General features: G+C 38.5%; 2 protein-coding genes across 2 annotated transcripts in view; both read left to right on the top strand.

The window, feature by feature from the left end:
• Positions 1 to 2,594, top strand: part of EAF2 (ELL associated factor 2) — a 72,794-nt gene extending 70,200 nt beyond the window's left edge. Inside the window, exon 6 of the mRNA XM_074214623.1 lies at positions 2,432 to 2,594. Coding sequence (XP_074070724.1) covers positions 2,432 to 2,478 — 47 coding nt within the window. The 3' untranslated portion in view covers positions 2,479 to 2,594. The remainder of the gene's footprint in view (positions 1 to 2,431) is intronic.
• Positions 2,595 to 13,242: 10,648 nt separating this feature from the next.
• Positions 13,243 to 13,858, top strand: part of SLC15A2 (solute carrier family 15 member 2) — a 44,672-nt gene continuing 44,056 nt past the window's right edge. The window contains exons 1-2 of the mRNA XM_074214622.1: positions 13,243 to 13,490; position 13,720. Coding sequence (XP_074070723.1) covers positions 13,354 to 13,490; position 13,720 — 138 coding nt within the window. The 5' untranslated portion in view covers positions 13,243 to 13,353. The remainder of the gene's footprint in view (positions 13,491 to 13,719; positions 13,721 to 13,858) is intronic.

Below are 13,858 nucleotides of genomic sequence, written 5' to 3'. Positions count from 1 at the left end.
TTTTGCAGGAGAGATAGTGAAAGGAAAGAGAAGGGGAAGAATAGGATGGAGGGGAATAATAGCTAGCAATAGCAACTGTGAGAAAACAAATATTGAATCAATTTCTCTGATGGACTTAGGGTAAAGAATGTAATCTATCCCAAAGACAGAATTGATGGTGTCTGAATCCAGACTGAAGTATACTTTTTTTTCCAACTTTATTTTTCTTGAAGTTTCTCTTTGTGTGTAAGGATTATGTTTACTTTTACAACATGACTGTTGTAGTAATGTTTTTTGTGGCTATACATTTTTAACATACATCAAGTGACTTGCTTTCTCAGGAGGGTGGGAGGAAGGGAGAGAATTTGTAACTCAAAGTTTTGGAAGTAAATATTGAAATTTGCTTTTGCATGTAGCTGGGGGGGGGGTTAAAAATAAATTAAATAAAAGAATTAAAAAATATGAAAATTACCTTCCAGTTCTATGATTGATTTTCCAAACAGGAGAGAGCTGGAGGTGAAGGTGGTAGAGAATTTAGGTTGGTGATCTGATCACACAAAATGGGCAGAACTCACTCATAACTCTTATTCCAATATGGCAGGAAATGAAATGTCTTTCATCTGCCTTTTGCTCCTTTTCTCCCCTCTACAAATATTCTCCCTCTCAGCTCCAAATATTCTCTTTCTAGCCAAAACTCCTCCCTTTTCTGCTGCTTCTTTCCCCTACAATCAAATATGCCATTTTTTCAGTGCTAGGGGGTAATCTGGAATACATATGTGTTTATTTTAGGTTTGTATGTTGTGGTACAATATTCTCTGTGATTGTAATATATTTACTATTGCATATGGATCATTAATTCAATTTTTCCTACCTATAAAGAAAAGGAAAACAAACCTTGACACGTTGAACAGCAGCATGACTAAATTTAGCACTCATGTAGAAACCTAATTTTGTGGCAGGTAGGTGGTGCAGTAGAAAGAATGGGAGGACCTGAGTTCAAATCAAGTTTCATGACACTTCCCAGCTGTGTGTCCCTGGACAAGTCACTTAGTTTGCCTGAGTTCCTCATTTGTCAAATGAGCTGGAGGAGGAAATGGCAAACTATAACAGCATCTTTACCAAGAGAACCACAAATCTGGTCACAACTTAAGAATCAAAAATGTGATGACTGTCCTTATACAACCTGATATAGAGTATGTCAGGGAACTAATACTAGGTGACTTTCCAATGCCACTTTCCCGACCTCATAGACAATAATAATGAGGACCAGTAATAGCACCCCATTTCTTAACCTTTTCTAACCTAACAGGCCAACTATTGCTTTCTAGAGAATAATACCACTTGGCATGAACCATTAATAACTAGTTTTTCTTCAATTCCCTGATAGTTTCTTTATCTCTCTTTTATTTGTATTTTTTTGCAAGGTATGAGGTCACACAACTAGTAAATAAAAAATGCCCCTGGTCAGATCCCCTGATAATTTCTCAATAAAAAGACCTCAAAAAATGGAATCAAAAATATAAAACATAATGAATATTTTTACCTTACAATATATCGGTGATACTGGTAGATGAACTAAAATGCCAAAAATAGATGTAATATGTAAATGAATGCTTGGCAGTAGCAAATTTGAACACTGATACTGAAATTTAAAATAAGCAAACATTCTTTTTTTAGAAAGATTTTATTTATTTTGAGTTTATTTTATTATTTTATTTATTATTATTTATTAATAATAATTATTATTATTTTTCCCCATTCTTGCTTCCCTCCCCCCACCCCCCACAGAAGGCATGTTATACATTGATCTTAGTTGAATGTAATGACAGAGAAATATCCTTAAGGAAGAAAAAAAAAGTATGGGATAGTAAAATTACATAGTAATATGATGCTTTTTTTGTCTAATTTGACAGTAATAGTCTTTGGTCTTTGTTCAAAGTCTGTAATTCTTTCTCTGGATACAGATGTTATTCTCCATTGCAGATATCTCAAAATTGTCCCTGGTTGTTGCACTGAAGGGGTGAGCAAGTCCATCAGGGTTGATCATCACCCCCATGTTGCTGATAGGCTGTACGATGTTCTTCTGGTTCTGCTCATCTCACTCAGCATCCATTCATGCAAATCTTTCCAGGCTTCCCTGAATTCCCATCCCTCCTGTTTAATAATTGAACAATAGTGTTCCATGACATACATATACCACAGTTTGTTAAGCCATTCCCCAATTGAAGGACATTCACTTAATTTTCAATTTGCAAATAATACTTAATGTGATAATGTTTATGAAGCACTTTGTAAAGTATAAAGCATAAGTAAATATTAGTGTTATTGTTATGAAAAATATCTTTTGAAAATAAGTAGCTGTAAGTTCACATTTTACCTGAGCTTATTCTATATTTATTGAATTTTTAAAAAACTTTTGTGTAATTAATTTTCCCATTTCTTTTTATTTTAGGAAATGATTTGCAGCTGAGTGAATCGGGAAGTGACAGTGATGAATGAAAAAACTATGGGCCTCAATATAAATATTTTTAAAATACTAGAATATGAGAGAATTTGTTTTGCACTAAGAATAAAATTTCTCAAGACTGAGAACTCAGTTTTGATGATAATGGAAATGTAATTTGATTCTTATTTTTCTGCTAATGTAATATGGAAATAACACAGATTTAATCTATTTAGTATTTTTGATTTCTGAAGGACTAGATTCTTAGTTAAATGTGATGATATTATTAATTTTGTTATATTTTCCATCTGCTGTTCTTGAAATTTTGGTTGATAATAAATAAATGTGAAATTTTGGTTGGTAATAAATAAATGTATATGAATTTAAGATGAAAACAAAGTACATGGATCAGAGAAAACAATTTGTTCATTCTGTTTGCCAATTTGTCATCAATTCCTTATTTGATTTTTGAGAAAAAACCTAAATGTCAAAAAGCTAATTTATGTTTCATTTAAAAGTGTCAACCTTTCAAGTTCCACATCTTTAGAACAGAGGCTCTTAAGTTTCTATTTGAATGTCTTCAGCAACTACCTTTTACCCTCAGCTTGTTCTTTCAGAGCAAGGAGTCACAATCTTTCCATAATAAAAGTTAATCTTTATTTGAACACTGTGTTTAAGGGTTTGTGCTATGGGCCAAAGATTCAAATAAAAATAAAACAAAAATAAATATTAGGCAGATTCAGCCTTGAAGGATAATGAGATTTCCAATGAAAAGAGGGTAGATCTGAGGAAGCTTTCTGACTATCTTGAGAGTTCTCCAAATGTTATCCCAAGTTTGCTTTCCTTTTCCAGTTCCATGACTGCTTCATCCCTGGGAGCTGGAACTATTGGGTCAAAGACCATAGGGTAGGTTCCTGGAAGTCTCTCACTTCCCATCCCTTTTGGTAGACATCTCTCATGCAGTGCTACTCTTCATTGCATTACTTCTCAGAGTGAAGAGTTCTCTTTCCGATGAACTGCTGTATTATTTTGCAGATGTCCTGCTAGCAGTTCAACTTAAGCACTATAGTTAACAAGAATGCTGACTATACCTCTTTCTTGACCCTCCTGGTCAGAATCCTCCAGTACTTCCCAAGATAATCCTTGTGTCTCAGCATGAGCTTCCTGTTGGTCCCATAGAAAAGACTTCCCCTGTCCAATCAGGAGGACCCTAGCCACAGGGAACCAGACAATACTTCTGATCGCACAACTTCCTCCTCCATATTGCGTAGCTTTATCCCAGCTGTGTGCAGTTAAGACTCAGACTTGAGGTGCCTGGGACCACTCGATTCACGAGCTCCTTATCATTGACACATTTCCTGATGGAGACAATGGGGAGTTCAGTGAGAGAAACTCATGGCCACTGGATTCTTGCTGTGTTAACGGCAAAATAATCTCCCCTCCTCTGTTAAATGCTCAATGACATGTGAATGCCACAATTCATCCCCAATGTGAACCTAAACTGAGTTGACCATGTTATTCCATGCAATTATGTTGACCATGCCATTGCTAATGTCATCTATGTGCTACCCCCCCTTCCATATCATTGATGTAATCTGACATCATAATGTTATGGTCTTCGCTATTCCTTCGTTGTCTATTAATGGAGAGACCTCCCTTTTTGTGATTTTTTACTGTCTTTGGTTAATCAGTTCCAATCAAATCAGAAATAAACTGATAATGTTCATTCTTATCTGGAAGATGTTTCATTTCTTTATCTCAATTCTCTGATTTGTTTCTTGGGGTGTTTAGGTTCTAGAAGTAGAAAGTGAGAATATGGATAGATAATGAAAATGGAATCATTGATTCAGTTGAAAAATATTTTTCATTTTTTTTTTTAGGTTTTTGCAAGGCAAACGGGGTTAAGTGGCTTGCCCAAGGCCACACAGCTAGGTAATTATTAAGTGTCTGAGACTGGATTTGAACCCAGGTACTCCTGACTCCAAGGCCGGTGCTTTATCCACTATGCCACCTAGCCACCCAATGTTTTTCATTTTCAAAGAAGACCACAACATCAGGGATGTGATGCCGTGACATGCACATGAGTTGGATTTGAGTGAGGGGGATACTATGCTAAGTCACCAGTCTCACTTTTTCCTCCAGCTCCATCTGGGTCAAGTGGCCAGATATGAATCAGAACAACTGGAGATGGCCTGGAAGTGAGGCAGTCAGGATTAAGTGACTTACCTAAGATCACACAGAGAGTCAAGTCTCTGCTGAATTCAAACTCCTGTCTTCCTGACTCCAAGATCGATTCATTGTGCCACTTAGCTGCCCCTCAGTTGAAAAAAAGTGGATGGTAGAATCCCAAAGCTGGTAAAAGCCTCCAGACAGTATCTCTTCCATTCATTTGACTAAAGGCTGCTCTCTCTCCTTGCTCAAATAAAAGACTCTACTTCTACCATAAAGTCATTCAAAATAAATCACACACTGACTATGAAAAATGTATGTCTGATCTGATCACTGGTCCTTTGAGAAGTAGCTGTTCTAATCATGACCAATGGCATGACCCATTTGATTCCTGGCAGGGGAGATGGATGCTGGTGGTTGGACTGTGGAGTAAAGAATCAAAAGAAGGTTAAGAACACAGCTGGATCTCTATTACTTTGAATAATGAATCCCCTAAGGTGGTCATATGTATTTAAATCAGCACTATTCAAAATTATTACTATAAATTATGGTAATTGTTTTCAGCTCCTTGGAAATATACAATATGAATTCAAACTTAATTCAACCACTTTAGGGGATCCATTATTTGCTTTTTCAAATGTGACCTATTAATGGGGAACTCACTGAAGGATTATTTCTTACAAAAAAGATCCAAGATAGGCAGTGACCAATCTGGGCTGAGAGGATCCTGAGGCAGAAGCTTCTTTAGGACAACTAACATTTAAGGAGAAATGTATAAGAAAGGTAAGTCTGGTAGCCTGAGAGCAGGATTGATTTTCTTTTCTCCCCAAAATTTGTTGAGATTAGGGAAGGACAAAAGAACTAACTCTGATTGAGTTAGTAGGGCTAAGGAATTTATATAACCAAAATGGTATTTTGTGTCCATATTCAATGGGTTTTGGAATAGCAGCAATGGTGGCACACCAAGCATTCAGTCAGGTAGTCATAATCCTTAAAATAACAAAGTTGTGAATTATCTTAGAAACTCTGCTCTAATCTTATTACTCATTAGCAAAGATGGCAGAGATACCAACCTGAAGGGACAAAGGCCTGAAAGAAGAGACATTCTCAAGAACTTATCGAAATAATATAAACAGGTTGGTATGCTTAATTCACTTGGAAATGACAACTAAGAATGATTTCATCTATATATGAGGGCATGAAGTCAATGACAATATATTCTGAAGCTTGTTCTCAACATCTTCCCTTTTTACCTTTCAAAGACTTCTTATACTTTTCTCCCCTCTGATCCAAATCATCTTCCGACTTGTGCTCCTAGAATGTGCTCTCGCTCTCGCTCTCGCTCTCGCTCTCGCTGTGTGTGTGTGTGTGTGTGTGTGTGTGTGTGTGTCTCTCCCTCCTCTCTTCTGTCCTTTCCCCTCCCTCCCTCCCTCTCTCTGGCTCTGGCTCTGGATAAAGCCTTAGGCCTGGAGTTACAAGAAAAGCTGAATTTAAAACCCATAGCAGACTCAACTGTGTAACCCTGGGGAAGTCACTTAATTTGCCTTAATTTCCTAATCTGTAAAATAAGTATAAAAAATAGGACCTACCTCCCAGAGTTGTTTTAAGGATCAAGTGAAATAATGATTGTACATTGTGAGTTGATCATCTGCAATGTATGGAGCTCCTCTTAGCAGGTCAGAGATCCAGGACAACCCTGGAAGACCTATTTTGGACTAGACCATCCACATCCAGAGGGGAAAAAAACAAACCCAGAATCTGAATGTATAGGATATGATGTTCAATTTTTTAAAACTTCTCTTATGTTTTGCCTTCCTATTCCATAATTTTCTTTCTTTTTCCTTAGTCCTAATTCCTCACACAAATGCACATGTTCAACTTTTACCAGACTGGTCATGGCTGAGGGGAGGAGAGAGGAAAGGAGGGTGATAGAAAACTATGTAATTTATAAATAAGCAAGTGTATGAATATTGAAAAACTTTTTTTTGTACTTAAAGATTTTATTTAGTTTTAGTTTTACAATTTTCTCCCTAATCTTACTCCCACACACACAGAAGGCAATTTGCTAGTCTTTACATTGTTTCCATGGTAGACATTGATCCAAATTGAATGTGATGAGAGAGAAATCATATCCTTAAGGAAGAAACATAAAGTATAAGAGATAGCAAGATCAGACAATAAGATATCAGGTTTTTTTCTAAATTAAAGGTAATAGTCCTTGGTCTTTGTTCAAACTCCACATTTGTTTCTCTGGATTCAGATGGTATTCTTCATTGCAGACAGCCCCAAATTGTCCCTGATTGTTGCACTGATGCAATGAGAGAGTCCATCAAGGCTGAACCAGCATCTGCCCCAGCCCCATCGTCTGCTAGTGCCTTCCCACAGGGACTATCTCCCTCTTCAACTGTATGTATCTTGTATGCTTATAGTTGTTGTCTTGTCTCCCCAGTGGAATGGGAGCTCCTTTCGGATTTGTTGCTCTGTTAGTTTTTAGTCTTGTCTCTCTCTTTGTGACCCCATTTGGGGTTTTCTTGGCAAAGATACTGGAGTGGTTTGCCATTCCCATTCTAACCCTAATTGAGGCAAATAGGGTTAAATGACTTTCTCACAACAAGGAAGAATCTGAGTCTAGATTTGAACTCAGGTCTTCCTGCATACAAGTTAGGCACCTACCTGCCCCTTCCTTGTTCACAGGGACCACAGGGACAGCTTTTTACTTTGTTATTTTTTTTTTTGTTTGCATTTCTTTTATCCCTGGCAGTTAGCATGTCTCATTATTAAAAAAGCAGTTAATAAATGCTTGCCCATGAATTCATTGGATAAAGATTCACTCCTGAGGGAACAGCAGCTCCACAATAGCCTGTAGAAGAGAAATAGGCAACATGTTCATGAAGTTCTGAGGTTTCCATATGTCTCATCTGCTAAGGCCAGACCTGCGGCAATGGCACCTATAATGACCCTGGCTAACTTGGCTAATAATTTCTAACTATTCATTTGCTTGCACCAATAGACATTTGTGAAACTAAGTTAGACTAAAACATGAATTCTGGGAAGAATCTTCTCTAACTTAATCATTAATACTTTAGTCAGAAAACAAGCTGGACTCTTGTAACTGTGGTTCTCCTTTCCCTTGGGAGCTTGGGTAAGGAATTTGGAAAGCTTAAGAGGGAGTAATAGTAGCTGATATTTATATTGTACTTTGATTTTACTGTAAAATCTCAATGGGGTCTTCTCTGTATTATCCTCTAGTGAATGCTGCCCCACCCCAATTTATGCTTTATAATTTAGTATCCAAAACACAAGTTTCTTAGGTTTAAAGATATTACTAAAATCTCACTCACTAAAGGAGCTCCCAAGCCCTTCATCAAATTGCTGAAATGGCATTGTAAGAAATAGATGTGAGTGGGGTGGCTAGGTGGAATAGTGGATAAAGCACAGGCCTTGGAGTCAGGAGTACCTGGGTTCAAATCTGGCCTCAGACACTTGATAATTACCTAGCTGTGTGGCCTTGGGCAAGCCACTTAACCGCATTTGCCTTGCAAAAAATCTAAGGAAAAAAAAAGAGAAAAAAGAAACGGATGTGAACACTAAAATTATTTGGAGCTTAAAACATAGGGTTAAAATGAAATAACCACAGAAAAAGTATGGATTATACATGAAGTTTTATTCTCTGGGATTTACAATTTAAACTATAGGTGGAAGCTATTCTAGTAATGACCACACCAAGCTGAGGGGAGGGGAAACAGAATATACTTAAGAATAGACAAAACCTTAAACTTCCCAGGAGACAACCCTGTTATTTGATATACAAGAGAACCATCCTTCTATAATGCTATCTTTCCTGAAAGGAGGTAACTTTTTTAATGAATTTAAGTATCAGGAGGGCAGGGCAAGTCTAAAAGGAGAATACAATTTTTTAATGGATTAAGGAGAGCAGGACAAAATCTGAGAACACATTCCAGTCCTCATAATAGCTAAGAAAAATTGACCAAGAATAGTAGTAAAAAGCAGCAGCTAGGTGGTGCAGTGGATAGAGCACTGGCCCTGGAGTCAGGAGGACCTGAGTTCAAATTCAGCCTCAGACACTTAATAATTACCTAGCTGTGTGGCCTTGGGTAAGTCATTAAACCCCATTGCCTTACAAAAAAAAACAAAAAAGAATATTTGTAAAAAGTTGTAGTAATTATAACACTTTGATATAGAATATTTACCTTATTTAAATTCTTTTACTCAGAATTAAACAAATACCTCCCCCAAAGTGATTTCTTCATAAAAAGCAGAACAGAAAATGAGGTTTTATATTTGACTATTACATTTAATTTGCTTTAAAAAAATGTTATTCAATTTTAGTTTCAAAGTTTACCTGCCTATATTTCTCTCTGAACTTCTTTCTGTTCCTTTCTATGCATTTTAAAGAATGCTTCAATGACTTAATTTCTTTTATCTCTTTTTTTTGAGGGAGGGGCTGGGAGTATGGAGTGGAGAGTAGGGAACAATGTTACCACCAGCTCCCTCACTTTCTAAATTGTTAAAAAGGCAAAGTACAGGAAGAAAAATAAGGAAGGAAGGGAGGGAGGAAGGGGGGGGGGAGAGAGAGAGAGAGAGAGAGAGAGAGAGAGAGAGAGAGAGAGAGAGAGAGAGAGAGAGAGAGAGAGCTGACAGTGGGGCCGCTACTATTACACAAGTTGATGTTTGTCCTTCATTCTTGAAGACCATGACACCTGGGATGTGATGCCATGACATGCAAGTGAGCAATGCTGCAAGTACTCCAGCCTCACTTTCTTCTTCTTGGTCCAGTATTCTTGGACCTTGGCCAGCAGTTTCCACTCAAAGATCAAAGTTTGGTTAGAAAGAGATGAGGAAAAGAGGCCAAGAAAGACCACTTCTGGAAAAATAAAAATTTAGCTGAAACAGTAAGCCCTTAGGGTGTCTCAATGATTAAGGCAGATAAAAAAAACAAGAGAGACTTTTGCACAATCAAAAAAATCAATCTGGGAGGAGAAATCCTTCAGGGTTTCTGGCTAAAATAGATAAGTAGATAATAGATAATATAGATAAAATAGATAATATATTGCTATTTACATTCACTCTGAACTAATTATGGCCCAAACAAGACAAACACTGCTAGTCTATGGGCAGCTAGGTGGTGCAATGGATAGAGCCTGGAGTCTGGAGGACTTGAGTTCAAATTCAGTTTCAGATACTTGAGTCTTTCTAGCTGTGTGACCTTGGGCAAGTCACTTAAGCCTGATTGCCTCACATCCAGGGCACAGCCAGTCACCCTGATTCATATCTGACCACTGGAACCAGATGGCTCTGAAGGAAAAAGTGAGGTTGGTGACTTAGCCCCCATACCCCCTCGTTCTTTACCATGGCATCATATCCCCAATGTCATTGTCTTCTTTGAGAACAAGAATTAATTCATTTTATTATTTTAGAATTATCTCATTTGATCCTTCCAACAACCCTGGGAGGTGGGTGCTATTGTTATCCTCATTTTACAGATGAGGAAACTGAGGCAAACAGAAGTTAAGTGACTGGCTCTATTCCTTTTTAGATAGCCTCTGCCTGAGGCCAGCAGATGACTCCCAGGTTTTGTTCCTTTGGAGACCAGGCCCTGGGGCTTCCTTATTATTATTCTCAGTCCTAGAAGGTCTCAAACCTGTTTGAACAATGACTGTCATATATCCTCAGATTATTGCCTTTAGGCTTAACCTCTTTTTTTTTGTTTAGACACCCTCTTCCTGGTGTGGGGTCAGATGCCTTAGGTGAGTTTCACCATAATAATGACAAACTAACATACTTCTCTGCAGATCATGCGAGGAGCATGTTTCCAATAACCTCAAAAGAGTTCTAGTGTAATTATGCCATTTTGCTCTTCAGTGTAAATGAAGGGAAAAAGAAACAAGCACTTATCATTATTCAGTCATTTTCAGTCAAACTCAAATCTTCCTGACCCATTTGGGAGGTAAGAAAAAGCTTAACTTTAAATTTAATTCACACCTTGCAAGTTAATTTACAAGTTCTTTGGAAAAGCAGCAAGATAGTGAGATTCAGTAAAAGTGGAGTTAAAAAGAAACAACCACAAGCTCGTTTGGTGAAAACATCAAAGACGGGTTAAGAGGGAGAAAGGAGTGTGAGAAGTGATTTGGGGGATCTATGCTACCTCAGAGTGGGCTGCCTTTACAGCAGACAAGTTGTAGAGATGAGTAAAAGGGGAGGGGGGAATCACAATGGGGCTAGCTTTACAGCAAAACAAGCAGCATAAATAATAATAATATTTATCCTTCATTTTCGAAGAAGACCACGACATCAGGGAGGTGATGCCATGACAAGCACATGATTTGGATTTGAATGAGGGGGTTATACTAAGTCACCAGTCTCACTTTTTCTCCAGAGTCATCTGGGTCCAATGTCCAGATATGAAATCAGGATGACTGGAGAAGGCTCTGGATGCAGGGGATAATCAGGGCTAAGTAATTTGCCCAAGGTCATATAGTTAGGCTAGATTTGAACTCCTGTCCCCCTGAATCCAAGGCCATTGCACCACCTAGCTGTCCCTAGTTGACAAGATAAGAGTTTGGGGGATCAAGCTTCTCCAAAATGATCTGTCCTCCAAAGACAAAGGGAGATCTAGGTGGGAGCAGGTAGCTCAAAGCAAAGGCGTGGTAATGAGAAGTTGGTAGATAAGGGATGGCAAATCAAAGAATTAATCCTTTCAAATTAAGGCTGGGAACCAATTTTTTTTCTTTTGATTGAGGTTTATTTGGGCTTGGGGGGCAGGAATTTCCTGAGTCTTTGGCAGAGAGAAGAAAGGTACTTTACTAAAAATTCAATGACCTAGTCTCACAGTTTAGTTTAGGGGGAGGATAGTCAGTAGGGGAGAGTACAGATTAATAATTATAGAAATAAATATGTCCAATATTTCCCCTACTTCACTTTCTCTAATGTATTAAGGCAACTAAAAGGTTAAATGACTTGTCCAGAGTCACACAGCTAGTAAGTGTCTGAGACCATAAATACTGAATCACAAAATATTTATTAAACAATTGCTAAATACTGTTTGAAAACATCTTATTTAATAATCGCAACTACCTGGGTGGTAAGTACTACTATTATCCCCATTTTATATATGGAGAGTGAGGCAGTCAAAGGTTACCTGACTTGTCTAGTGTCACATAGCTAGGCAGTTTCTGGTTTGGAACTCAAGGATTTTTGATTTCAGAACTAGTGCTCCATCCACTCTAGCTCTTGGTCATTGAATGGGCATTGCCTCAGACACACTGAGACCTGGAAAAGACCTTAATTTAGAAAGGCCAAGACTACTGCATCCCCCAAATTTGGCCAGTCTTGACTTTCCCACTGACCCTGAACTTCTGGAACACTGGAAGAGGGAGTAGAATTCTGCCTCACTTAATTCAAAGTCATTGCAAGTCAAGACCTCAGCCTCTGGTGTCTTTGGTTCTCTTCAACCCAACAGCAAAAACAGTTTAGTAGTCTAAATTATTTACATTCATAGTCTTTGCTAGACTGGAAGCATTTGCTTATCAAAAGGTCAGTAATTCACTAAGCTCTAGATCCTAGGGTCTGGAATATAGTAAAAATTCAATAAATTCTAGTTGACTGACACATCAATTGACCTTAGATCGCTTAATGTATATGCATGCACTTCCTGCAGAGATAAATGGATGAGGTCCACTAGGGAGGGCAAAGTGTCTCAGATGTGTCTGCTTAGATAAAAAAAGGTCAACTACTAATTGAAAGAAGAAATCATCAATTCCAGCTTTTCTTAATCCATTAAGGAGGGCAGCCTGGTGTTGCAGTGGAGAGAGCACTGGTCAGGATGGGAGTTCGAATTCGGTCTCAGACAACTAGCTGTGTGACCATGGGCAAGTCACTTAGCCCTGAGTGCCTCTCCCCTGGAGCATCTCCAGTTATTCTGATTCCTATCTGATCACTGGATCAGATGGCTCTACTTCTAGCTCCGCACCCCCTTGCTCATTCATCTTCTTGTCATGGCATCACCTCCCTGACGTCCTGGTTTTCTTTGAGATTGAAGAACAAAGGACAAAAATCATCAAGGAAGGTAGGAAAAGAAGCGCTAGTTTTTAACTTCTGCCTCCCTCTGGTGTTTCTTACATCATTCCTTCCTTCTCTTCCTTCCTGTTTTCACAGGAATCCTCAAGTGGCCTCATGTTGGGATCACTGTATTAACAATCACAAATTAATATATTCCTTGCCTCTGTCAAATTAAAAGTACAAACATTTGAGTGTCTACTATGACCAAGGTGCTTTGTTTCTACTGCTCAAGACTGCCAAGATAGTCTTCCTTAAAGGCATTTTTCATCATTCCTGCTCTTCTCATTTCCCCCTCATTCCTTCATTCTTCCTTGTGACACTTCTCTCCAGTATCCCATCCCTTAACAGAGCCCCAACTGGAAATATAATGTAACTCCTACTAACCACACCAGTCAGCTGTTATCAGAATAAAATGCAATAATGGTGATGAAAATGTTTCCAAAAATATAAAGCACTGCCCAAACTTAAGATGCGATTTCCAAATCCCTCCCCTTTCCCACCTTGTATTTCAATGAACCAATCAGCCTAATCCACCAACCATTAATTCCCAGTTCTGCCCCACAGAATAGCTCCAGCTGACTCTCACAGGGTTAAATGCTGAAACTGCTTCTCAGTTCCCACCCCCCTCCAGTCCCTCTTCTCAAAGCTAGCTGGATAAGATCCCAACTGCTTACTTCAGCCACATGCCTGAGGAGAGAGCTATTGACCAGCTAGCCATGAATACCTTCCCTTCAAATGAGTCCAGGGAAACCCTCTTTGCGCTTGTCACCCCAGAAGAGAAACTGCCCCAGCCCTCGAGCCCTCCAAAGAAAAATCATCTGTGAATCTCTCTGCTTGCACTGCCTTTCACCAGGGATACCTCACTCCTCTGTCTTTCCTTCTATGTTCTTTCTGCCTTCCCAGTTCCAAAATAGGTTGTCTAGGAGCAAAGCAAATGAATTTGTCTGGGACAAGAACGAACAGTTCAGAATGTCTTCTTAAGACGGGATGGAGCATAATCCTAGGACTTTATCTTAGATTCAAAGTTTCACTACTAAGTTTTTAGGAAGAGTTTCCTAAACATTCGTTCCTGTATGGGAAGTCTTGCTTGGATGCTTGTCTACTGAATTAAGAATGAGATTCATATCACATTTCCTCTGGGTAGAGAACTTTATCCTTGCAAAGTATAAAACAAGGAAGAGTCAGAAG

This window comes from Macrotis lagotis, chromosome 1 (genome assembly GCF_037893015.1).
Source record: "Macrotis lagotis isolate mMagLag1 chromosome 1, bilby.v1.9.chrom.fasta, whole genome shotgun sequence".
Taxonomy (NCBI): Eukaryota; Metazoa; Chordata; class Mammalia; order Peramelemorphia; family Peramelidae; genus Macrotis; species Macrotis lagotis.
The sequence above is the reverse complement of the archived record's forward strand: the minus strand, read 5'-3'. Positions and strand labels throughout refer to the sequence as shown.